The sequence below is a fragment of the Hyla sarda genome, chromosome 1, assembly GCF_029499605.1.
Source record: "Hyla sarda isolate aHylSar1 chromosome 1, aHylSar1.hap1, whole genome shotgun sequence".
NCBI classification, from domain to species: Eukaryota; Metazoa; Chordata; class Amphibia; order Anura; family Hylidae; genus Hyla; species Hyla sarda.
In genome coordinates this window covers 166,847,563-166,875,128 of record NC_079189.1, presented here as the reverse complement: position 1 = coordinate 166,875,128, position 27,566 = coordinate 166,847,563, and the positions used below count along the sequence as shown (strand labels likewise).

General features: G+C 41.8%; 1 protein-coding gene across 5 annotated transcripts in view; it reads right to left on the bottom strand.

The window, feature by feature from the left end:
- The window catches only part of SCLT1 (sodium channel and clathrin linker 1), a 304,861-nt gene that overhangs the window by 125,119 nt on the left and 152,176 nt on the right, over nt 1-27,566 (bottom strand). For 2 of the 5 annotated variants that reach the window (XR_008890865.1, XM_056563484.1), the window contains 2 exons: nt 27,212-27,290; nt 21,141-21,236 (listed from right to left, as the gene is read on the bottom strand). Coding sequence is in view for 3 of the 5 variants with exons in the window: in XM_056563484.1 (XP_056419459.1) it covers nt 21,141-21,236; nt 27,212-27,290 (175 nt within the window). In the remaining 2 variants the exon portion in view is untranslated. Of the gene's footprint in view, nt 1-9,539; nt 11,238-21,140; nt 21,237-27,211; nt 27,291-27,566 lie in introns of those variants that run through there. The other 3 variants (XM_056563491.1, XM_056563477.1, XR_008890864.1) reach the window with 3 other exon arrangements.

Genomic DNA, 27,566 nt, shown 5'->3' with positions numbered 1-27,566 from the left:
GCTAGGTGGTAGGGTCCCTATGAACTGATCGAATAGGTAGGATGTGACGTACAGGGTACACCAGCCCGGGTGAAGGAAGCCAGAGCAAGTGTACCATGTAAACTTGTTGAAACCTTGGAAAGATAGGGAGACTAGTGTGGATGACAGCCCCAGGCCAGGTTTGTTAGGGGTGGAGTTTTCCGTCACTCAGTCTGGTGCAAGGGAAGCAGTTGCCACAGTGAAAATTTGCTGACAGCCTTTCCTCTGCACGGACTCAGGAGGCCAGGGAGTTCGTCATCAGGAACACAGATGTGTTCTCTGACCTTCCTGGAAGTACTTCTGTCATCCGCCATGACATTGTCACTGAACCCCAGGTAAAAATACGGTTGAAATCATACCGGGTACCTGAGTCGCGGCGACAAGCCATCTCGGAAAAAGTACAGCAGATGCTAAAACTGGATAACTGGTCATTGAGGAGTCAAAGAGTTAGTGGGCCAGTCCGCTAGTCTTAATACCCAAGCTAGATGATATGTTGCGGTTCTGTAACAATTTCCGCAAACTAAATGAGGTGACCAAGTTTGATGCATATCCCATGCCCCAAGTTGATGAGCTTATTGAAAAGCTAGGACAGGCTCTGTATTTTTCTGTTTTGGACCTCACAAAAGGGTACTGGCAGGTGCCCTTGATGGAGGCTGCCAAAGAGAAAACAGTCTTTGTCACACCAGGAGGTTTATTTAGTTGTTACCCTTTGGTTTACATGGCACTCCTGCTATGTTTCAAAGGCTAATGGATATTGTACTCCAGCCACATAGGGGGAGATTTATCAAAACCTGTGCAAAGTAAAAGTTGCCCAGTTGCCCATAGCAACCAATCAGATTTCTTCTTTCATTTTGCAGAGGCCTTTTTAAAAATGAAAGAAGCGAGCTGATTGGTTGCTATGGGCAACTGGGCAACTTTTCCTCTGCACTGTTTTTGATAAATCTCCCCCATAGTCGGTATGCCTCAGCTTATCTCGATGATATCATCATCCACAGTACAGACTGGGAAAGTCACCTTCTAAAAGTACAGGCAGTGGTAGACTCCCTTAGGAAGGCTGGGTTAACTGATAACTCCAAAAAATGTGCCATAGGGTTGGAAGAGACCAAATACCTGGGGTACGACATTGGGTGTGGAATTGTCAAACCCTAGGTAAACAAAATAGAGGCCATCCGGAATTGGCCCCGACCTGTCACTACCAGACAGGTGAAGTAGTTTCTAGGAATGGTGGCTTACTATATGAGGTTCATCCATTTTGCTACGGTGGCTGCGCCCTTAACAGACCTCCTGAAGGGACACAAGTCCGTAAAGGTGCGTTGGAACGAACAGGCAGAGCAGGCGTTTTCCGCTTTGAAGTCGGCCCTATGTGGATCTCCGGTGTTGGGGACACCCGACTTCAAAAGGGAATTTGTTGTACAGAGCGATGCCTCTGAGGTAGGTCTCGGTGCTGTACTCTCCCAGGAAGTCAACGGGGAAGAGCATCCCATTGTCTTTCTTAGCCGGAAACTGACCCTGGCCGAGACCAAGTATAGTATAGTGGACAGAGTGTGCCTGGCCATTAAGTGGGCACCCGAGTCTCTCCGCTATTGTCTGTTGGGGAGGAAGTTTTGTCTCATGACGGATCATTCCCCCCTTAAGTGGATGTGCCAAGCAAAGGACAAAAATTCCAGGGTCACCAGGTAATTTCTGTCATTACAGAATTTAAAGTTTAGGGTTGAGCACAGGGCGGATTGTTTGCTAGGCAACGCCGATACCCTATCATGAGTCCACTGTTGCACAAGTGTTCAACCCCTCAGGCTTGAACAAAGGGGGGGTGTATGTGAGATGGTGAAAGGCATGGTTGTTGACGGGCGATATGTGTCACCAAGTGTGAATAAAACACTGAACTTTGATTTGAAAAGTACTGTTTCCTTGCCTCTATACTGCAACCGCACCTATCTGCAAGAGCGAGTCATCACAATATATATATATATATATATATATATATATATATATATATATATATATATATATATATATATATACATACACAGGGATGTGGAATTTCTATCGCCCGACGCCCGGGACTAGCAGTTTTGGGCACCGGGCAGGTGAATTTGTCCGGCCCTTAGCCCGGCTTCGGGCAAGCAGGGCCGGACCTGACAAGTGCAGCGGATCTGCAGTCTGTATGGAGCGGGCTGCCGACTCCTGCCCGCTCCATACTCTGCAGCCTGTCTCCTCCGAAGCAGAGCAGGGGAGATGAGAAGCTTTGTATGTGTCTTCTCTCCCCTGCTCTGCAGACGTGCGGGGGGAGATGAGGGGGCGTGGCTTACTTCTCCCCGTGCAGACCTGCGTCCTCTGCCTTCACTCCCCGCACGTCTGCACGGGGAGACTGTATGCGGCGCTCACAGGGGAGTATGGAGCGGGCTCCGAATACCTGCCCGCTCCATACTCTGCAGTTAACAGCCGGGGGCCGCCGCTAATAGCCAGCATGCGCCGATCGCCGCGGCTGGCTATTAACCCTTTAGATCACCGCTGTCAAAACTGACAGCGGCGTCTAAAGGGACATGTGAATGCTCCCTGGTTGGCTAGTGGGGTGGATCGCCCCCCCGCAGCGCGATCGCAGGGGGGCGATCCACTATGGAGGTAGCCGGAGGACTTACCTCTGCTTCCTCCTGTCCCGCTCTGTCATTGATAGATCCTGGCTGGATCAGGCTCTATCAATGGATCACAGAGCACACAGATTAATAGAGTTCAATAGAACTGATCTGTATGAGGAATCTAATGATTCCTCATAAGTCTAATAAAGTGTAAAAAAAAATAAAAAAGTTTTAATAAAAGTTTGAAAGACACACATTAACCTAGTGGTCTTCAAACTGTGACCCTCTAGATGTTACAAAACTACAATTCCCAGCATGCCAGGACAGCCGTTGGCTGTCCGGGCATGCTGGGAGTTGTAGTTTTGCAACATCTGGAGGGCCACAGTTTGAAGACCGCTGCATTAACCCCTTCCATCTTAAAAGTTCAAATCACCCCCTTTTCCTATATAAAAACATGCAAACATAATAAAAATAAACATATTTGGTATCGCTTCGTGCGTAATTGTACAAACTATTAAAATATAACATTACCGTATATACTCGAGTATAAGCCGACCCGAGTATAAGCCGAGACCCCTAATTTCAACCCAAAATCCCAGGAAAAGTTATTGACTCGAGTATAAGCCTAGGGTGGGAAATACATCATCCCCCCCTGTCATCATCCAGACCCCCGTCATCATCCAGACCCGTCATTAACATCCTCATCATCATCACCGCCTGTCATCATCCAGACCCTCATCATCATCACCTGTCATCATCCCACACATCCCCCCTTCATCATCCCCTTGTCATCATACCACACATCCCCCCTTCATCATCCCCTTGTCATCATCCCACACATCCCCCCTTCATCATCCCCTTGTCATCATCCCACACATCCCCCCTTCATCATCCCCTTGTCATCATCCCACACATCCCCCCCTTCATCATCCCCTTGTCATCATCCCACACATCCCCCCTTCATCATCCCCTTGTCATCATCCCCACCCCCTTCATCATCCCCTTGTATTCATCCCACACACCCCCCTTCATCATCCCACCCCCCCCTTCATCATCCCCTTGTCATCATCCCACACATCCCCCCTTCATCATCCCCTTGTCATCATCCCACACATCCCCCCTTCATCATCCCCTTGTCATCATCCCACACATCCCCCCCTTCATCATCCCCTTGTCATCATCCCACACATCCCCCCTTCATCATCCCCTTGTCATCATCCCCTTGACATCATCCCACACATCCCCCCTTCATCATCCCCTTGTCATCATCCCCACCCCCTTCATCATCCCCTTGTCATCATCCCACACACCCCCCTTCATCATCCCACCCCCCCCTTCATCATCCCCTTGTAATCATCCCACCCCCCCCCTTCATCATCCCACCCCTCCCCCTTCATCATCCCACACCCCCCCTTCATCATCCTCTTGTCATCATCCCACACCCCCCCCTTCATCATCCTCTTCTCATCATCCGCCCTCAGTGGTCTTCAACCTGCGGACCTCCAGAGGTTTCAAAACTACAACTCCCAGCAAGCCGGGCAGCCATCGGCTGTCCGGGCTTGCTGGGAGTTGTAGTTTTGAAACCTCCGGAGGTCCGCAGGTTGAAGACCACTGCGGCCTTCGACATCATCCAGCCCCCTCTCACCCCCTTTAGTTCTGTACAGTACTCACCTCCGCTCGGCGCTGGTCCGGTCCTGCAGGGCTGTCCGGAGAGGAGGTGGTCCGGTGGGATAGTGGTTCTGGGCTGCTATCTTCACCGGGGGCGCCTCTTCTCCGCGCTTCCGGCCCGGAATAGAGGCGTGTCCTTGACAATGACGCAGAAGTACGTTGGCAATGAACGCACCTCTGCGTCGTTGTCAAGGCAATGTGACTATTCTGAGGCCGGGCCCGAAGCGCTTAGAAGAGGCCTCCCCGGTGAAGATAGCAGCCCGGAACCACTATCCCACCGGACCACCTCCTCTCCGGACAGCCCTGCAGCACCGGACCAGCGCCGAGCGGAGGTGAGTACTGTACAGAACTAAAGGGGGGTGAGAGGGGGCTGGATGATGTCGAAGGCCGCAGTGGTCTTCAACCTGCGGACCTCCGGAGGTTTCAAAACTACAACTCCCAGCAAACCCGGACAGCCGATGGCTGCCTGGGCTTGCTGGGAGTTGTAGTTTTGAAACCTCTGGAGGTCCGCAGGTTGAAGACCACTGCGGGTGGAGAGTTCACTCGAGTATAAGCCGAGGGGGGTGTTTTCAGCACGAAAAATCGTGCTGAAAAACTCGGCTTATACTCGATTATATACGGTATGTATCCCGTACGGTAAATGTAAAAAAAAATACCAAACCACAGATTTGCAATTTTTATAATATCCCAGAAAAAAAAGTTAAAAAGTGATTAAAAAGTCAGATCAATACCAAGATGGTACTGAAACAAAAAACAGATTATGGCGCAAAAAATGAGCCCTCATACAGCCTGATATGCGGAAAAAAAATAAAGCTACAGGGGTTAAAAAATGGCAAATAAAAAAATTTGAAAAAGTCCAGAATTAGTAAAACATGACGTAAACGATACAAATCTGGTATCGCTGTAATCAGGCGCCTAAAGTATAAAACTAACATGTTACCTCAACCACAAGGTAAATGGCGCAGAAAAGAAAAACCACCAAATCTGCCAAATTATCTTTTACTATTTCAATTTCATTTCACCGATTATTATATATATAATTTTTTGGTTTGGAGAATATGTTATTGAAAAATTAAAAGGTATCATTATAGTAGGTATTTATGGCTATTATAGGGCGAGGAGAAAAAAAACGAGAGCGTAAAAGCGAAAATTGGCCGGACAAGTGGATCGTCATGAGGGACAAGTAGATTTTGCTCCATTTTAGTCCCGTGGACAAGTAGTTTTTTTATAAAATTTCCACACCCCTGATATATATATATATATATATATATATATATATATATATATATATATATATATGGATATATCTCTATATATATGGAAAAAAATAGGTATAAATTAATCTGAATTTTATACACATTGCCTTTTATCTTATAAAAAACTGTATTCAAATATGAAATATATTTTCTTGTGAAATATGCAAATGTGAAGACAACATGCCCTTAATTAAATGAAGAAATCTTGTCATTTGAATTTCCCTTTGAAGTGTAAATTAACTATATAAATTATGCTTGGTGACTAATGCAAAATTATATATTTTTCTGTTCTAAACTAATGCAAGAGACTTAGTGGCTGGAAGAAAATATCAGGGCTATAAGCCTTGACAGGCCAGTCATTTAGTGGAGAATCTACAGCACAAAGGTGGTTATTTTTACAGATTTATCGCATAGTGTGGCTTCTCTTGTCACAAGAATCACAATATTTGTCAGTCCTTATGTGGGCAAACCTGTCCTATGTTATATTTACACCATCAAGTTTTGCATAAATTCTGATAATGTAAAAATATTTGAAGCTTTTACCATGAGGAATGGCCTAATTTTCCCACCAATATCATAGATCTAGTTTACAGGCTTTGGCTTCCTGGTGTTAGTATTAAATATTGCATTGATATACAGGAAGGGATGAAAGAAATGAAAATACAAGTCAGTAATAGGGAGAGCTTCTTATGGCCTTTTATATAATAACTTTCTATTAACAGCTATAGAAATTAGGGAAAAGCAAGACTGGGTTTAGTATAGATATATATATATATATATATATATATATATATATATATATATATATATATATATATATATACACATGCGCGCACACACACACACACACACACACACACACACACACACACAGGTCCATAAATATTGGGGCATCAACACAACTCTAAACATGTTTGGCTCTATACACCACCACAATGGATTTGAAATGAAACGAACAAGATGTACTTTAACTGTAGATTGTCAGCTTTCATTTGAGGGTATTTACATCCAAATCAGGTGAACGGTGTAGGAATTACAACAGTTTGCATACGTGTCTCCCACTTGTTAAGGGACCAAAAGTAATGGGACAGAATAATAATCATAAATCAAACTTTCACTTTTTAATACTTTGTTGCAAATCCTTTGCAGTCACTTAAAGCCTGAAGTCTGGAACGCATAGACATCACCAGACATTGCTGGGTTTCCTCCCTGGTGATGCTCTGCCAGGCCTCTACTGCAACTGTCTTCAGTTCCTGTTTGTTCTTGGGGCATTTTCACTTCAGCAAGTGAAATGCATGCTCAATCGGATTCCGGTCAGGTGATTGACTTGGCCATTGCATAATATTCCACTTCTTTCCATTAAAAAAAACTCTGTGGTTGCTTTTGCAGTATGCTTTGGATCATTGTCCATCTGCACTGTGAAGCGCTGTCCAATGAGTTCTGAAGCATTTTGCTGAATATGAGCAGATAATATTGCACAAAACAGTTCAGAATTCATCCTGCTGCTTTTGTCAGCGGTCACATAATCCATAAATACAAGAGAAGCAGTTCCATTGGCAGTCATACATGCCCACTATGCCATGACACTACCACCACCATGCTTCACTGATGAGGTGGTATGCTTAGGATCATGTTCCTTTCCTTCTCCATACTCCTCTCTTCCCATCACTCTGGTACAAGTTGATATTGGTCTTATCTGTCCATAGGATGTTGTTCCAGAACTGTGAAGGCTTTTTTAGATGTCGTTTGGCAAACTCTAATCTGGCCTTCCTGTTTTTGAGGCTCACTAATGGTTTCCATCTTGTAGTGAACCCTCTGTATTCACTCTGGTGAAGTCTTCTCTTGATTGTTGACTTTGACACACATACACCTACCTCCTGGAGAGTGTTCTTGATCTGGCCAACTGTTGTGAAGGGGGTTTTCTTCACCAGGGAAAGAATTCTTCGGTCATACTCCACAGTTGTTTTCCTTGGTCTTCCTGGTTTTCCTTGGTCTTCCTTTTGGTGTTGATTAGCTCACTAGTGTGTTCCTTCTATTTAAGAATGTTCCAAACAATTGTCTTAGCCACGCCTAATGTTTTGTCTCTCTCTCTGATTGGTTTGTTTTGTTTTTTCAGCCTAATGATAGCTTGCTTCACTGAAACAGATTTCAAATGCAAATAGCATACTTTAAATACTCTGGGCCTTTAATCTTCTCATTGTAATAGGGACAATGAGGGAATAACACGCAAATGGCCATGGAACAGCTGAGAAGCCAATTGTCCCGTTACTTTTGGTCCCTGAACAAGTGGGAGGCACATAATAAAACTGTTGTAATTCCTACACCAATATTTATGAACCTGACTGTAAATAGCTACAGCACGGCTATCTCAGACCACACTGTATAAATTGAAAATCATTTGGAGGTACAGTACACCTCGTAAACTTCTATGAAATAAGCCCTATTAGACTTCATGCACCACAAATGAGATTAGGGGCTCATACGTGTTATGGTTCTACAACAAGGAGAGATTTAGTGCAGGGTGCAACTGGCCCTTATGGTCTGGGCACCAAGAGATAACAGCCCAGACGCCACACCTAAAGAAAGACAGCTACATTCCCTAGTTTACTGATAAAGGAAATGTTGGCACTTCAGTATTATGTGGCTACAGTATGATTATATCATCTTCCCACAATGAGTACATATCACTCGAATGATACATGACACTGGGAAAGATGTGTCAATAGAAGGTACATTACAGGGCCTTTATAAGGGATAAATAATTATGTCACATCATGACCACAACCATTAACCACACATAGTGACTGAATAATATGAATAATACTATCATACTGAAACTGAATAAAAACCACTGTACACAGACCTACACCCACTGGACACTTTATTAGGTACACCTGTTCATTTGCTTAACACAAATAGTTAGTTAATCACCCATTCACATGGCAGCCACTCAATGCATTTAGGCATGTAGACATGATCAAGACAACTTGCTTAAGTTTAAAATGGAAAAGAAAGGGTGTTAAAGTGACTTTTAACCACTTGTTACAACCAAGGTATGCAGAATACCATCTCTGAACACACAACATGGGGAACTTTGAAGCAGATGGGCTACATGAAACATTCAGATAGCAGGGTCAGAAGTTGGAGTACACAACATGAAAGATTGACTCAATCCAGCCTTGCATCAACGGTTCCAGCTGTTGGTGGTGTAAGGGTGTGGGGGACAATTTATTGGCACACTTTCAGCCTCTCAGTACCAATTAAGCATCAATTAAAGTAGTAGCCTCAGAGAAAAACTTATCCCCTAACCAAAGGATAGGGGAAACATGTCAGATTTCAGAGGGTCCAAGGACTGGGGCACCCTGCGATCCCCTGTATGGAGCCTCGGCTCTCCCCTAGAGTGGGGCGTCATGACCCCCACCCGAAGTGAGGCTGCCATGCTCCCTCCATATAGCTCTATGGAAGAGCCGTTTGTCTATCTTAGGCTCTCCCATAGAGCTATATGGAAGGGGCATGGCAGCCTCGCTTCGGGCAGGGGTTGTGATGCCCCGCTCTGGGGGAGAGCCGGGGCTCCATACAGGAGATCACTGGGGGCCTCAGCACTCGGACCCCCCGGGATCTTGAACTTATCCCCTATCCTTTGGATAGGGGATACGTTTTTCTCCACGAGACTACTCCTTTTAAGCCCCATAGCCTACCTAAGTATTGTAAAAAGCAAAAAATGGTCAGCACATCCTACACAACTATTTTATATATCAAGTACACAGATGCAAGCTGCTGCAGCTGAACTACAAGTACAAGCAAAAGAGCTACAGCAGCACACTGCTAGCGCTAAGATATATGTGTAATACAACACTTTTTTTCATTGCAATACTGCTATAGAGAAAATTAGAGGTTCTTAGCTTACCATTTGGCCAAACAGTGTGTACCATCCCACCACGATAAGGTGACCTCAGTTGGGATGGACCCTACACTATAGATGCCTATATTGGGCTCTAAGCCTACAATTTCTGGGCATTTAAGATCCAGCTATTCCCTACTTAAAAATATCTAGCGGAATGGGTAGAGTGGCAACTGAAGTCACCTTATCGTGGTAGGATGGTACACACTATTTGGCCAAATGGTAAGCTAAGAACCTCAAATTTTCTCTATAGCAGTATTGCAATAAAAAAAAGTGTTGTATTACACATATATCCTAGCGCTAGCAGTGTGCTGCTGTAATTCCTTTGCTTGTACTTGTAGTTCAGCCGCAGCAGCTTGCACCTGTGTTCTTGATATATACAATAGTTGTGTAGGATGTGCTGATCATTTTATGTTACATATGTGGAGGGAGTGGCTGACTCTATATTGGTGCGTGCACTCCACCTATTCCACTAGGTGTTTTTAAGTAGGGAATAGCTGGATCTTACATGCCCAGAACTTGTAGGCTTAGAGCCCAAGATAGGCATCTATAATGTAGGGTCCGTCCCAACTGAGGTCACCTTATCGTGATGGGATGGTACACACTATTTGGCCAAATGGTAAGCCAAGAACCTCTAATTTTCTCTATAGCAGTATTGCAATGAAAAAAGTGTTGTATTACACATATATCTTAGCACTAGCAGTGTGTTGTCGTAATTCTTTTGCTTGTACCTGTGTATTGTTGCTGATCATGTCCATCCCCATCCCCTTATGTGTACCCACCTTCTGATGGCTACTTCCAGCAGGTTAAAGCTACATTTTACAATATTTAGTTTATCTCAAACTGGTTTCTTGACCATAACAATCAATTCATTGTACTTTAATGGTCTCCACAGTAACCAGATCTCAATTCAATAGAGCAATTTGTGATTTGGTGGAACGGGTGATTTGCATCATGGATGTGCAGCCAGAAAATCTGCTGGTGTGTGATGACATCATGTCTAAATGGACCAAGATCTCTGAGGAATGTTTCAACACCTTGTAAATAGTATGCCATGAAGAATGAAGACAGTTCCAAAAGGTAAATGAGACATCTCCACATTAGGTAGATTGCACCATTAGTAGGATGTATGCACAGTACAGTGGCAGGAATTACAGCTGGACTCTATGCTCCTGTACATCAGAGTGGAAATGCATACATTGTATGCATCATCGCCCACTTTACATTCATAGGAGCTCAAAACGGATGTCACCCAATCATCAGACCTTGCAAAGTCAACCCTAACCCAGCTATGCCATCCAAAATGCAAAGAAACAGGTGCCATTTTTTTTTTCTTTTAAACCATCACTTTTTTAACAATAAAATTACAGTCAAAAAATGATGTGTTTAATGGTGGAAGAGTCTGCAAATATTTTAAGCAACTGGGTGGAGCAAAGGAGGACTGATGATCCTACTTAAGTGGAGTGATTGATGAATAATATAAATATCAATTGATAACTGTAAAAAAGGTACCGTAAGTATAAATAATTTAATCTTACAAAATTGCATGATTAAACATATACAAATATTAGAATAAAAGTGGTATAAAAATAACAGTTGTTCATTTTATCTCATAAATCTGTCATTGATTGTCCACAATTGCAAGGTTTGTATTGCTGTCGCCACAGCACTGACAAGAAGTCATCAATACTTAATGTTCTCCCATCTGTTACTGCAGGTTAGATAATCCCAATTATAAGAGTTGTAATCTTATTTTTAGATTTTTTCAAGGTCCAGTTCATGAGTTGTTTTTCTCCTCTGGGAAACAATACGACTGAGCTGCAAAAAAATATGCAAATAGTTACAAGAAAAAAACTCTCAGAGCAACAGAATAACAATATCACAATGAGTAATAAAGCAGCACGTTTTGCCAGGAGATTTTTGTATCATGTAAGAATGTTTCTCGGTAATTGGACAAGACTATAAAAGTTCTAGACCTACAAATAAAGCACAAGTCTAATCTTTTTTGCAGAACTTTGTTCAATAAGGCAGTTTTTTAAAGAGTACTATACTGTACTAGCCTAGGAATCAATATATGTATAGAAAGACTGCCATCGCCTTATTTATTATTGAGAGAAGACCGGCATATAATATGGTTTTTAACAATTACTTCAGCCACTCTTCCTCTTTCAGAACAGCCTGGCCCATTTATGACTATTTACCGAAAAGTTGCAGGAAACATGTGAACGTTAAATAAAGATGCAATAATACTGATCAGTGCTCGTATCTTTCTCCCCGGTGCTTCATATGTTTTTGGCTCATAACATTGCCAGGTTTTTTCTTATGAAGAGAAGAGATAGTTTGTTACTAAAGGAAGGAAAGCCCTAGTCCTGCTTACTATTTCAAATCAGTTGATAAAAAAAAGTGGCACAGGGAATTCTATTTAGGTTCTTGCTCTTCTTATAGGGTTTTTTTTTCTGGAACACCTAATAGTTAGCAATTATCTGCCTCCCTGTGCATAAAAAAAAAAAAAAAATATATATATATATATATATATATATATATATATATATATATATATATATAATTATATAAAAGCTGTCATACTTCTCTCACCTTTTGCCCTAACTCTACCCTTCCGATGCTGTCCCAATTCGAAATGCTGTCCCAATTCGTATATACTCGAATATAAGCCGAGGCCCCTAATTTCACCCCAAAAACCCAGGAAAAGTTATTGACTTGACTATAAGCCTAGGGTCGGAAATACATGATCCCCCATGTCATCATCACCGCTTGTCATCATCCCCCTGTCATCACCCCCCACCCTTCACCATCACCGCCTGTCAATCCAGTGGTCTTCAACCTGTGGACCTCCAGATGTTGCAAAACTGCAACTCCCAGCATGCCCTAACAGCCATCGGCTGTCCGGGCATGCTGGGAGTTGTAGTTCTGAAACATCTGGAAGTCCGCAGGTTGAAGACCAATGCGGCCTTCGTCATCATCCAGACCCCCCCCCCCCCCCTTTAGTTTTCTACTCACCTCCCCTCAGTGGGAAGGAAGGGTGAGCTGGTCCAGGCCATCTATGCTGCAGGGACCGTCCGGTCGGGAGGGTTAGTCCTTCCGGGCTGACCATCTTCAACGGGAGGCCCTCTTCTCCACTTCGGCCCCGGACTAGTGACGTTGCCTTGACGACGACGCACAGGAACGTCCCTGTGCGTCATCATCAAGACAACGTCACTAGTCCGGGGATGGGCCCGGTGCAGAGAAGAGGGCCTCCCAGAGAAAATGGACAGCCCGGAACGACTAATCTTCCCCACTGGACGGTCCCTGAAGCATAGATGGCCCGGACCAGCTCACCCTTCCTTTCCACCGAGGGGAGGTGAGTAGAAAACTTAAGGGGAGGGGTCTTCAACCTGCGGACCTCCAGATGTTTCAAAACTACAACTCCCAGCATGCCCGGACAGCCGATGGCTGTCCAGGCATGCTGGGAGTTGTAGTTTTGCAACATCTGGAGGTTCGCAGGTTGAAGACCACTGAGAAGGGATTGACAGGCGGAGAGTTCACTCGAGTATAAGCCGAGGGGGGCGTTTTCTGCACGAAAAATCGTGCTGAAAAACTCTGCTTATACTCGAGAATATACGGTAAGTTTGGTCTATATAACCCTATGGCTATGCTATGGGCATGTTGCTGTATAAGATGAAATAACGCTTTGATGGTAAACTGGCGACAGAGCCCAGGAACATGATGAGTACAGGGCCATAATCATACTTTAATGTGCTATTGCACCTGTGTTTCATAATTAGCATAAAAAGGAAAACTATAATAATATCCATCAACAAGTCTGCTTTATGGTTGCTGTTAGATAGCATCAGATGCAGAGATATATTACAAAGACTCTTGACTTTAAATTTGCTGACAACACAGAATGTTAATCTATAGCTTTGTCCCGCTATGTGAACACATATTCGACATGTCTTAAGAATGAGCCAGAGGAAGTTGCCCATTAAAAAATTACGACTATACAGTTTTACAAGAAGCATTAGAAAATGGATGCAAGCATGGTCACTGCACTAGTTTTGTGACAGCCAATGTGTCAAACTAAAGAGCGGTAATGAAGAATTCTCTTTTCTGTGCTTCCTCCTTACATTAACTTAACACATCAGTTCTAATTTGAATGAGACTTTAGGCAAAAGAATCGTCACAGTGAACCATGCTGACTACAACATATTATTTTACTTGAAAAGAACCTGAAAATAATCGGATTCTACTGCTAAATGTCAAAAGACCAAATGTACATTTACTTAAATGGACCAAAATGTACACTGATCTTTTAGATTTTGACACCTCCATTACTAATATGTACAGATATGTCCTGCAGCGGGTATTTACCACCATCTCTCTTTACAGTGGAGATATTTGTCAGAATCCATAGAAGACAATTGTCTGGATGCATAGGATTCTGTTTTAAATGTATAAAATGTATTCTTCATTATGACAAATTAAAGGGGTACTCCGCCCTTAGACATCTTATCCCCTATCCAAAGGCTAGGAGATAGGATGTCTGATCGCGGGGGTCCCACCGCTGGAAACCCCCACGATCTCTCCTGCAGCACGGAGCGATGAGGGGCAATACAGGGGCCGGAGTATTGTGACGTCACTCCCTGCCCCTTCAATACAAGTCTATGGGAGATGGTATGACGGCTGCCACGCCCCCTCCCATACACTTGCATGGAGGAGCGTGACGTAACGAGGGGGGATGGCGTGACGTCACAATACTCCGGCCCCTGTATTGCCTGTCATCGCTCCGTGCACATTACTCGCGGGGCTGCAGGAGAGATCGTGGGGGTTCCCAGCAGCGGGACCCCGGCGATCTGACATCTTATCCCCTATCCTTTGGATAGGAGATAAGATGTCTAGGGGCGAAGTACCCCTTTAATTTCAATTAATTCTTTCACCTTAAAGGCTATGGACATGTATCTTATTGCATTGTTTGTATTTCATATTGTAAGCTGCGGAATGAGCCTCAGTCTGCAGACCCACCCTCTACTCTTCTGAATGTAAATAAAAATCAAGGCTGACTTCTTTACAGCTGAATACATTTTAAGGAGATATTATGGTGAAAAACGTATCCCCTATTCATGAAGGGGGGGGGGTCGTGACCCCCCCCCCCCCCCCCCCATGATCTCAAACTTATATATTTTTGATAATTTTTTCACCATGATACTTCTCCTTTAAAAGGAGTACTCTAGCTCAGACTATTCCTCCCTTGTGCCTGGACTAGAAAAAAAAATGAAAATAAACTTTCACTTCCCTTCCTGCGTTCCCTGTGCTGCTACAGTTGATCGGTCCTCCGGTCCGCTCTTCTGCCTTCTTCCTGTGCATGGATCATCACATGGCGTTCAGTCTATCACCAACAGAGGTGGGACATCGCACACGGAAAAAGATGGAACCGGAGGACTGATCAGCTGTAGCAGTGCTCCGGGGGATCGCAGGAAGGTAAGCGAAAGTTTATTTTCATTTTTTTTCCCAGCCCGACACAACGGAGGAGGAATAGTCGGCAGTAGAGTACTCCTTTAATTTTTGTTTGGTGGAGTTTAAAGGGGTATTACGGTGGAAAACTATTTTTTTAAATGAAATGGTACCAGAAAGTTATATAGATTTGTAAATTTCTTCTATTAAAAAAATCTTAATCCTTCTAGTACTTATCAGCTGCTGCTGAGTAGGAGAAAATCCCCATAGCAAACCTCTCCTGCTCCAGGCAGTTTCTGACATGGACCGAGGTGTCATCAGAGAGCACTGTGGTCAGACAGAAAAGAACAACTCAACGTCCTCTGTCATATACAGCAGCTGATAAGTACTGGAAGGATTAAGATCTTTTTTTTATAGAAATAATTTACAAATCTGTTTAACTTTCTGGCACCAGTTCATTTGAAAAAAAAAGTGCGGTGAGGGGAGGAGAGCATGCCGGCTTACCGAAGCTGCGGCATCAGCGGCAGGAGGTGGCAGGGCAGAAAGGGCAGCGGTGGAGGAGGCTGCATTGAAGATCGCTGGTAAGTGATCTTCACTGTGTCCTTCTAAAATTTACAAAACTGCAACCCTTAGCATGCCCTGACAGCCAAAGGCTGTGTAGTGGTCTCCAAACTGTGGTCCTCCAGATGTTGCAAAACTACAATTTCCAGCATGCCCGGACAGTCGGGGATGCTGGGCGGTGTAATTCTGCAATATCTGGCCCTTCAGATGTTGCAGAACTACAACTCCCAGCATGCCTAGCGGTCTCCAAACTGTTCTTCCCCAGTTGTTGCATAACTACAACTCTTTGCATGCCTTTTGGCATGCTGGGAGTTGTAGCTCTGCAACATCTGAAGGGCCAGATATTGCAGAATTACACCGCCCAGCATCCCCGACTGTCCGGGCATGCTGGAAATTGTAGTTTTGCAACATGGAGGGCTACAGTTTGGCGACCACCGTATAGTGGTCTCCAAACTGTGCCACTTCAGATGTTGCAAAACTACAACTCCCAGCATGCCCAGACAGTCAGTGCATGCTGAAAGCTGTAGTTTTGCAACATCTGGAGGACCACAGTTTGGAGACCACTACACAGCCTTTGGCTGTCAGGGCATGCTAAGGGTTGCAGTTTTGTAAATTTTAGAAGGACAGTCGGGGATGCTGGGCGGTGTAATTCTGCAATATCTGGCCCTTCAGATGTTGCAGAACTACAACTCCCAGCATGCCAAAAGGCATGCTTGGAGTTGTAGTTTTGCAACATCTGGAGGGCTACAGTTTTGAGACCACTACCTAGCTGTCTTCAAACTGTTCTTCCCCAGTTGTTGCATAACTACAACTCTTTGCATGCCTTTCGGCTGTCAGTGCATGCTGGGAGTTGTAGTTTTGCAACTATAGGCACACTGGTTGGGAAACACTGAGTTAGATTCCAACCCGTGTGCCTCCAGCTGTTGCAAAACTACAACTCCCAGAATGCACTGACGGTCTGTCAAATTTTCATTAAAGTTGGGCGTGAAAATTAAAATTTGTTTTTTTTTCCCTGAAATGCTGGTGTTACCCCAAATTTTTCATTTTCACAAGGGGTAATAGGAAAAAAGCCCCCCAAAATTTGTAACACCATTTCTTCTGAGTATGAACATACTCCATATGTGGATGTAAAGTGCTCTGCTGGTGCACTACAATGCTCAGAAGAGAAGGTGCGCCATTGGGATTTTGGAGAGAGAATTAGGTTGGAATTGAAGGCCATGTGGGTTTAAAAAGCCCCATGGTGCCAGAACAGTGGACCCCCCCACCCACATGTGACCCCATTTTGGAAACTTCACCTCTCAGGTAATTTAATAAGGGGTACAGAAAGCATTTACACCCACCCCACAGGTGTCTGACAGATTTTTAGATTTTTCATTTGCACAGCCCACTGTTCCAAAGATCTGTCAAACGCCAGTGGGATGTAAATGTTCACTGCACCCCTTATTACATTCCGTGAGGGGTGTAGTTTCCATATGTGGGGGTCCACTGTTCTGGCACCATGGGGGCTTTGTAAACGCACATGGCCTCCGACTTCCATTCCAACCAAATTCTCTCTCCAAAAGCTCAATGGCGCTCCTTCTCTCCTGAGCATTGTAGTTCGCCCGCAGAACACTTTATATCCAAATATGGGATATTTCCATACTCACCCCTTGTGAAAATGAAAAAATTTTGGTAACACCAGCATTTTATTGAAAAAAAAATTTAATTTTTATTTTTACGTCCCACTTTAACGAAAGTTCGTCAATCACCTGTGGGGTGTTAAAGTGGTACTCCCGTTGAAAACTTGTTGTTTTTTTTTTTTTAAAACAACTGGTGCCAGAAAGTTAAACAGATTTGTAAATGACTTCTATTAAAAAAAATCTTAATTCTTCCAATACATTTTATGCGCTGTATACTACAGAGGAAATGCTTTTCTTTTAGGATTTCCCTGATGTCACAACCACAGTGCTCTCTGCTGACCTCTGTGGGAAAAAAAAATTAGGCTACAATAACATGTTAGTGTAAAAAATGGAGATTTTGATTTTTCTCCTCCATTTTGCTGCTATTCCTGTGAAACATCTATAGGATTAACAAACTTTTTGAATGTCATATTGAATACTTTGTGGGGTGCAGTTTTCATAATGGGGTCCATTATAGGGCATTTCCAACATAAAAACCCTCATTCATTTCAAAACTTAACTGGTCCCTGAAAAATTCTGATTTGGAAATTTTCGTTAAAAAACTGGAAAATTGCTGCTATACTTTGAAGCTTTCTGATGTCTTCAAAAAGTAAAAACATGTCAACTTTATGATGCCAACATAAAGTTAACATATTGTATGTGTGAATCAATATGTCACTTATTTGACATGTACAAGTTAGAAAAATGCTAAATTTTCTAAATTTTCCTGAAATTCTGGAATTTTTCCACCAAGAAATGATGAACAAAATAAGTATCAACAAAAATTTACCACTAACATAAAGTAGAATATGTCACGAAAAAACTATCTCTGAATCAAATCTATAAGTGAAAGCATCCCAGAGTTATTAATGCATAAAGTGATTGAAGTTAGATTTGAAAAAAATGCTCCCGTCCTTAGGGTCATAATGGGCTCTGTCCCCAAGGGGTTAAGGACCAAGCCCATTTTGAACTTAAGGACCAGGCTAATTTTATTTTTGCATTTTAGTTTTTTCCTCCTCATCTTCTAAAATCCATAACTCTTTTATATTTCCAGACCCATATAAGGGCTTGATTTTTGTGTCACTAATTGTACTTTGCAATGACACCTCTCGTTTTACCATAAAATGTACCGTGAACCCCCCCAAAAAATGTCTTTAGTGAGGAAATTTTTATGAGGGTTTAGTTTTCACATTGTACACGTTACAGTAAAAATGACATGTTTTCTTTATTCTGTGGGTCAATACAATTAAAATAATACCCATCTTTACTTACTTTTCTATTATTGTACTACTTTAAAAAAAAAAAAAATATTACGTTTTTGTACAAAATCAGTATGTATAAAATCGCCCTAGTTTGACCACCTATAACTTTTGCACTTTTCTGTATACGGGGTGGTATGAGGGCTCCTTTTTTGGATCGTGATCTGTACTTTTTATTGATACCACATTTGCTTATATAAAACTTTTAACCCTTTAACGACGCAGGACGTATATTTACGTCCTGCGCCGGCTCCCGCGATATGAAGCGGGGTCGCACTGTGACCCCGCATCACATCTCGTCGGTCCCGGCGCTCATCAACGGCCGGGACCCGCGGCGATGTGCGGTATTAACCCTTTAGAAGCGGCGGTCAAAGCTGACCGCCGCTTCTAAAGCGAAAGTGAAAGTATCCCGGCTAGTCAGTCGGGCTGTTCGGGACCGCCGTGGTGAAATTGTGGCGTCCCGAACAGCTTGCAGGACACCGGGAGGGCCCTTACCTGCCTCCTCGGTGTCCGATCGACGAATGACTGCTCCGTGCCTGAGATCCAGGCAGGAGCAGTCAAGCGCCGATAACACTGATCACAGGCGTGTTAATACACGCCTGTGATCAGGATGAGAGATCAGTGTGTGCAGTGTTATAGGTCCCTATGGGACCTATAACACTGCAAAAAAAAAACTAAAAATAAAGTGTTAATAAAGGTCATTTAACCCCTTACCTAATAAAAGTTTGAATCACCCCCCCTTTTCCCATAAAAAAAAAAAACAGTGTAAATAAAAATAAACATATGTGGTATCGCCGCGTGCGTAAATGTCCGAACTATAAAAATATATCATTAATTAAACCGCACGGTCCATGGAGTACGCGCCGAAAAAATCCAAAAAAGCGTATTTTGGTCACTTTTTATACCATTAAAAAATGAATAAAAAGTGATCAAAAGGTCCGATCAAAACAAAAATTGTACCGATAAAAACTTCAGATCATGGCGCAAAAAATGAGCCCTCATACCGCCCTGTACGTGGAAAAATAAAGTTATAGGGGTCAGAAGAGGACATTTTTAAACGTATACATTTTCCTGCATGTAGTTATGATTTTTTCCAGAAGTACGACAAAATCAAACTTATATAAGTAGGGTATCATTTTAACCGTATGGACCTAAAGAATAAAGATAGTGTCATTTTTACCGAAATATGCACTGCGTAGAAATGGAAGCCCCCAAAAGTTACAAAATGGCGTTTTTTCTTCGATTTTGTCGCACAATGATTTTTTTTTCTGTTTCGTCGTGAATTTTTGGGTAAAATGACTGATGTCACTGCAAAGTAGAATTGGTGTCGCAAAAAATAAGCCATAATATGGATTTTTAGGTGGAAAATTGAAAGGGTTATGATTTTTAAAAGGTAAGGAGGAAAAAACGAAAGTGCAAAAACGGAAAAACCCTGAGTCCTTAAGGGGTTAAATCACTTTTTTTTTTTAATACAACGTGACATAAAAGCAGCAATTTTGGACTTTTTTTTTATTTTTTATGTTTACGCTGTTCAACATACGGGGTCATTAACATTATATTTTGATTGCTAATATTGTTCAGTGCTATGCATAGGGCATAGCACTGATCAGTATTATGGGTGATCTTCTGCTCTGGTCTGCTCGATGTCTTCTTTGGGAAGAAGCTGCAAGGGACCGCCCTGATGACTTAGGGTTCCGGCAGCATGAGTAGTGATGACAGGTTCCCTTTAATATTAAATATTCCCTTTAGATTATTTTTCAGGAGAGCAAGTAGAGGGGCTGCAGACTGTGCAGAGAACACATTTGACAACAGTTGCAAATGTAAATCTAAAAATCATGGCGAGCTCATCATTTTTATGCCACAATGAATTATAAAGATTATAAACAAGACAAATGTCTATTGTTCAGAATAACAATATGTTTATTGTGAATGAAAATGTTGATTATTACATTATCAATAATAATAAGGTTCGTACAAGTTCCTCCCGCTTCAAAGAAAAAAAAAAAATCAAGGACATATTACTTTTTTATAGGCAGTGGAAAAATATGCCATATTTTATATTCTGTCCATTGGCATCCCTCTAGTTTTTAACTAAAACTGATTGTAAATATGTTTCATTTCATAAAATACATATAGTGCAACAGAAATGTCTGCAAAGAAATCCACTCATCTTATGTTATTATTGGAATAGTTCATGACAGCTGAAATTATATACGCAACTAAAATAGCCTTAAACTCAGCTCAAATCTAGAAGAGCGTGACGGTATTGAATGAATGTGCTGAATCGTCAGTTTTATGGTACTATTTTAATAGGTAATATGTCAAGATTTATTTGATATGTAACTTATTACAAATTTGAATTTTCTATGTTACCCAACAGAGGAAACATTTCCTATGCAGACAAGTTTTAGAGTGAAGGCCCGCCCCACCCACCAGTTGCAGACTTTAAGAGAATATGATAAGATCCATGGAATAGAAGCTTTGAGACTAGTAAAACATTAGGTCAGAGCTTTGGCAGAAGCAGAAATTTCTGCAAATTTGGTTGCAAGTTTTAACTTTTATTTTTAAAGGGTTACTCCGTTGCTAAACATCTTATCCCCTATCCGGGGATCAGGCCGCTGGGAGCCCCCACTGCAATCTACGTGCAGACACAAGGGGCCAGTCACAATGGGGTGTGGTGTGACATCACAACCACTGCCTCCTGACCCCAGCATCCTGAACATAATGTTATCTACATTTTATGAAAAGTTTTTGCAAATGACAGTGCCCATTTAAATCTTGTCATAAAGTGATACCTGTTTTGAAGCCTCTACTGCTCGCTCTTCTGCTTGGTCCAGACGTTTCTGAAGCCTGATGCTTTTTTGCTGTAAATCTGCTATCGAGTTTTCTAACTAGTTAATAAAAAGATAAAACATTATATTATACCGCAATATAAGTTATAGGGAGATGTTCTATAAGTGTTCCGAATATCTGAATTTTCATGTTCATTTTCTACCTTATTGTAAGGCTCAAACCAATTTATGTAAGGAGTATAACTGAAGAGGATATACATAATAATGGGGACTGCTATGTTTTGGTGTCCCCAGGGAGAAATATACAGCGGATAATAAAGTATTGAACATGTCACCATTTTTCTCACAATTTTCAAAGGTGCTATTAACATAAAATTTTCGCCAGGTGTTGGTAACAACCCAAGTGGTCTGTAGATAAAAAAAAAAAAACAACAAACAAACTCAGAAATGAAGATATGTGTAATAATGTGAAAGAACGCAGGGGAGAAGTACTGAACGCAGGAAGAAAGAGGTGCAAAAGGCATGGAAAGCCAAGACAACAGCTGTTATTAAAATAAAATCCAGCCCCTTGTCAGTGCAAATAAATATCAGCTGGTTAACTTCCAAATGATGGCCTACCAGGACACGCGCTCATCTGCTGAGCGCGTGTCATACCATGGGAGCCGCAGATGGACGTTAATGAACGTCCATTTGCGACAAGGGGGTTAACATCAGTTATTGTAATGGAGAAAAACGGGAGTTATAACGGGCAAAGACGATCACATTCGCTTGAATGGGTCCCGTTATGATAAAGACGTGACATGCACAAATTTTTCTCCCGCTATCTTCCTAACGGATGTACCGGACGAAAACAGTAGTGTAAAAGGAGCCTTGGGTCCATAATACAGATCCATAAATTTGCCTCGACCAGGTGCTCCTCACAAGATTTCTGACAGAGGAGTAATAAAAAAAAAACAGAAAAGTTGTCCAAGAGCCCAAGGACCACTTGTGGAGAGCTTCAAAAAGACATGGAATTAGCAAGTACTGTTATCTCAAAGAAACCGTATTTAGTAGGGCAATTTGGGGAAAATGTGCAACTGCCATTATGAAGGTAAAACTTCGTGATTTCGATATGGGATTGCAATATAACAAACAAATTGTGAAAATCCCCCCCCCCCCCATTTCATTTCCAATCTCCCCATTTCATAGAAATGAAGGATATGCAATCCCATCTATTTCATGTTCATTGACCAAAAAATGGAGGGGATTGGATATGAAATGGGAAGAAACAATCTTAATTCCTCCTCTGCATTTCACGTGCCTGGCATACAGTTTGAACATTCTGTGGCGATATTGCGTTGCTCCTTTCCACGCAGCACCATGGAGTGCTTGGAGGAAGTGACTACCCTTAACCCCGTACCAATACGTCATGGGTCAGGTGAGGGTAACATGATGCGGGCCCGAGTCATAACTGGCAGATCACCGCTGCTATCAGCAGCTGACATCTGCCGGTAATGATGGACATCTGGCTCCAATGTCGGTCATTGAAATGGTTAAATGCCGTGACCAATAGCGATTCGATTTCATCGGCAGTCTTCAGTTTTTCCTCCTTGCCTTTTAAAAGCCATAATGCTTACCATAAAAGCCATAATTTTTCACCTACAGACCCATACAAGGGCTTGCTTTGTGCCATCAATTGTACTTTGTAAGAACATCACTTTTATTAAAATCTACAGTGAAACGAACAAAAAAAAAAAGAAAAGGGAGAAGTAAAAAAAAAAAAGCAATTTAACAAATTTCGAAGGATTTTGTTTCTACGCAGTTCACTTAGTAAAAATGACACATTGTCTTTATTCTGAAGGCCCATATGATCACTCTAATACCCAATTTATATAGGTTTTGTTTTAATTCACTACATTAAAATATCTGTGCTTAAAATGGTTCTCTTCTGCCGTATAAGGGGCTGTATGGAGCGCTTATTTTTTGCGCTATGATATGTTGTTTTTATTGGTGCCAATTTTGTTTTGATGAAAATTTTTGATCACTTTTTTATTAATTTTGCATGGTATATGAAGTGACCAAAAATCTGCAATTCCGTTTTTTTTCCCCTTTATGCCGTTGACTGTGCAGTACCTCTCATGATCTTGTTACATTTTATAATCCTCCCAGTTCACTGCCCCCAGCATGATAAACCACCCCCTGCCTTTATTATTTTTTAGTTTTCTACCTTGATATTGCTCTGTATTTTCTCCTCAGTCTCAGTCAGTCAGATTCAAAGATTGGGAAGGGGTGTTACCCAGCAAGCGTGACATCATCTGAAGCCATACAGGGGAGAACTTCCTCCCTCACTATGCTACACACAGCCCAGAGCAGTTCAGTGTGAGAGAAGCTATGATTGGCTAAGGCTGCATTCCCCCCCCCCACCCCCCCCACCCCTTCAGCACTCCGGACTGCATTTCCTGATTTTGGACTTCTGCCAAGCCAGTCTAGAGTCTAAAGTCTGTGCAAAAGGTGGTGGAAATGTGCTCTGAACAAGTAGGGAGACACCTAGTGGCAGCTTTTTTAAACACAAATAAGACAAAGAAAACTTCATTTTTTAAATCAAAAGTACATTAGAAAGTTTTTTATTTACCATAAGGAGTGCAATCCGAAAAACTAGTTAGAATGATAGTGCCCATTTAACATTAAATTGTATTAGTTCGGACATTTATACACGCAGTGATATCACATATGTTTATTTTTGTTTACATTACTTTATTAAACAAATGAGGACAATGATGGTGATTTAAACTTTTATTAGAGGAGGGACATATTCACATTTTTATCTGTTTTTACATTTTATTCACTTATAGGGGACTATTACATTGAATCTTTAGATTGCATACACTGAAGCACAGCATTGATCAGTGTTATTGGAGCATCAATTAGAGGAGAAGAAGGCAGATAGGGTGGGCTTAGGTTCTCCATCAGCTGATCGGGACCCCGGCATTAGCCACAGGTAAGAAGTTACGGAAATACCAAACTGGTATGAATGAAGCTCAGCTTCAAAGACCTGCCGCCGTTTATATACAAAGGCCAGTCATTGAGGGGTTAAGTCCTCTCTAGACAATCTTGGGAGGAGCAACAGTGGGATGCATACTTGAGGGCCGGGCTAGAGGCGACAATCGGCTCCCGGGCAGTGTGGCCCAGCCCCTCCAGAATGCGTCTCACTGTTGCTCCTCCCAGCAGTGCCTAGATAATCACACATTTTTGTAAGGGTAAAATTGTTATATTGCAGAACACGAATGCAATATATCGTGCAGTCCTAATATTTAGAAATAAAAATGTGTTAATACTTTTTCACTTCTGTATTTATGCATAATGTCTAGCCTGGACAGATCTTCCCAGATAACTGCACATGTCACACGGGTTTAAAATCTCAATTAACATGCATTTACAAATCTAACACATTCAAATTGAAATGACCAGTTTCATCACAATTGTGAAGAAAATAACACTTGAAAAAGAAAACATCAAACAGTGTGTGAAGAAAAAAATAAGCAAATTTGTTGGGATTTTAAAGGGTTACTCCGCTCCCCAGCGTCCGCAAAATTCCACCTCACATTGGAACATTGAGTTCCGCGGGCTGTCGGGGCTCCGTACAGGAGATCACAGGGGGCCCCAGCGGTCGGACCCCCGCGATCTAATAATTAACCCCTATCATTAGGATAGGGGATAAGTTATTCACCACTGGGTCACCACTGGACTACTCCTTTAACTGAGGCAAGTGAGGCCTGCAGATCTTTAGAGGTTATTGTGGGATTTTTAGTGATCAGGCCTGAGTGTGGTGGGTGAAACTGTACTCCGTTTTCCAAACAGAGTAAAAGTTTCCCATAGCAACCAATCAGATCAAGCTGCCCTTCTAGAAAGGATTTGTTTTTCTGCAGTATTGCTGATGCCAGCAAATACAAAGGTTTTTCATTTGTAGAACGGCCATTGCAAAGAAAATATAAAAAACTATTTCTAGACTGCTAAAAATATTCCCTTAACCTGTTATACATACAGGTACGCCCTTGCGTCCCGGTCCTTAAAGAGGTACTCCAGTGAAAAAAAAATGTTTTCATATCAATTGGCTCCAGAAAGTTAAACAGATTTGTAAACTATTTCCATAAAAAATATTAACCCTTCCAGTACTTATCAGCAGCTGTATACTGGAGAGGAAGTTGAGTTGTTCTTTTCAGTCTGACCACAGTGCTCTCTGCTGACACCTCTGTCCATATCAAGAGCTGTCCAGAGCAGGAGAAGTTGGCTATGAGGATTTGCTCCTACTCTGGACAATTTCTGATACGTACAGCGGTGTCAGCAGAGAGCACTGTGGTCAGACAGAAAAGTACATCTCAACTTCCTCTCCAGTATGCAGCAGCTGATAAGTACTGGAAGGGTTAGGAGTTTTTAATAGAAGTCATTTACAAATCTGTTTAAGCCAGATTATATGAAAAAAAATGCCCTGGTCCAGTTACCGTGGTTTAAAGCATGCTCACAAGCTGAGCATGCTGTAAACCCGATGGGTCCCGACTGCTATCAGCAGTCAGGACCCATGGTTAATGCCGGGCACCCCCGGAAGTTGATTGCGGAGTCTAAACCGAAAGTAAAAATATCCCGGCAGCTCAGCGGAGTTGATCGGGACTATCGCTGTGAAACCGCGATGTCCCGATCAGCTGAGTTGAGGGCCTTTACCTGCCTCCTCGCCATCCGATTGGTCTTCTGCAGCTCCCAGCCAGCCATGCAGGCTGGAGCAGCAGAGCACAGATAACACTGATCAATGCTATGCTATGGCATAGTATTGATCAGTATATTCAAACAAAAGATTGCATGGCATAGTCCCTTATGGGGGCTAAAAATAAAAATAAAAAAAGGAAAAATAATAATTATAAAAGTGAATTAACCCCTTCCATAGTAAAAGTGTGAATCACCCCCCTTTTCGCATTTAAAAAAAAAATATATATATATATATCATATGTGGTACCGCCATGTGCCTAAATGTCCGAACTATTAACATATTATGTTAGCTAAACTGCAAGGTCTGTGGCGTACACATAAAAAAAAAAAAAAAAAAAAAAAAAAAAATGTGCATTTTTGGTCACTTCATTTACCATAAAATTTTTTTTTATAAAAAGCGAGCAAAAAGTTCCATCAAAACCAAAATAGTACCGAAAAATTTGTGTATCCTTGTAACCGTATGGACTTACAGAATAAAGATAAGGTGTAATTTTTACTGAAAATTGCACTGTGTAGAAACGGAAGCCACTAAAATTTACAAAATGGTCTTTTTTTTCTAACTTTCGCTGCACATAATGTTATAAAAATAAGTGATGTCATTACAAAGTACAATTGATGACACAAAAAACAAGCCCTTATATGGGTCTTTACATGCAAAATTCAAAGTGTTATGATTTTTAGAAGGGGAGGATTAAAAAACTTAAGTGCAAAAACTAAAATTGGCTGGGTCCTTAAAGGGGTACTCCGGTGGAAAACTTTTTTTTTTTAATCAACTGGTGCCAGAAAGTTAAACAGATTTGTAAATTACTTCTATTAAAAATCTTAATCCTTCCAGTACTTATTAGCGTCTGATACTACAGAGGAAATTATTTTCTTTTTTGAACACAGAGCTCTCTGCTGAATCACGAGCACAGTGCTCTCTGCTGACATCTCTGTCAATTTTAAGAACTGTCCAGAGTAGGAGAAAATCGCCATAGCAAACATAAACATATGCTCTGGTCAGTTCCTAAAATGGACAGAGGTGTCAGCAGAGAGCACTGCGCTAGTGATGTCAGCAGAGAGCTCTGTGTCCCAAAAAGAAAATAATTTTCTATGTAGTATTCAGCAGCTAATAAGTACTGGAAGGATTAAGGTTTTTATTTTTATAGAAGTAATTTACAAATCTGTTTAACTTTCTGGCTCAAGTTGATTAAAAAAATTAAAAAAAGTTTTCCACCAGAGTACCACTTTAAGGCCAAAACGGTCTGGGTACATAAGGGGTTAAAAAAACAAACAAAACTTTTTGGTAGATAAATATCTTACATACAAATATAATTTAACTCATGGTGTCTTTTTACCTCAACATTTTTCTCATGGGTGGTTTCCAACTGAGAAACTAATTCTTGATTGTGTCTCTTCTGATCGTTCAGCTGACTTCTGCAAATGCAATGAGAAACATTAAAACATTATTCAGTGTCTTCTACATTGGATATATTATTTAACCCTTACTTCCTCAGAAGTGCTTCTCAAGTAATAACTCCTAATTAAAGGGGTATTTCAGGAAAAAACTTTTATATAAATCTCAACTGGCTCCAGAAAGTTAAACAGATTTGTAAATTCCTTCTATTAAAAAATCTTAATCCTTTCAGTACTTATGAGCTTCTGAAGTTAAGGTTGTTCTTTTCTGTCTTAGTGCTCTCTGGTGACACCTGT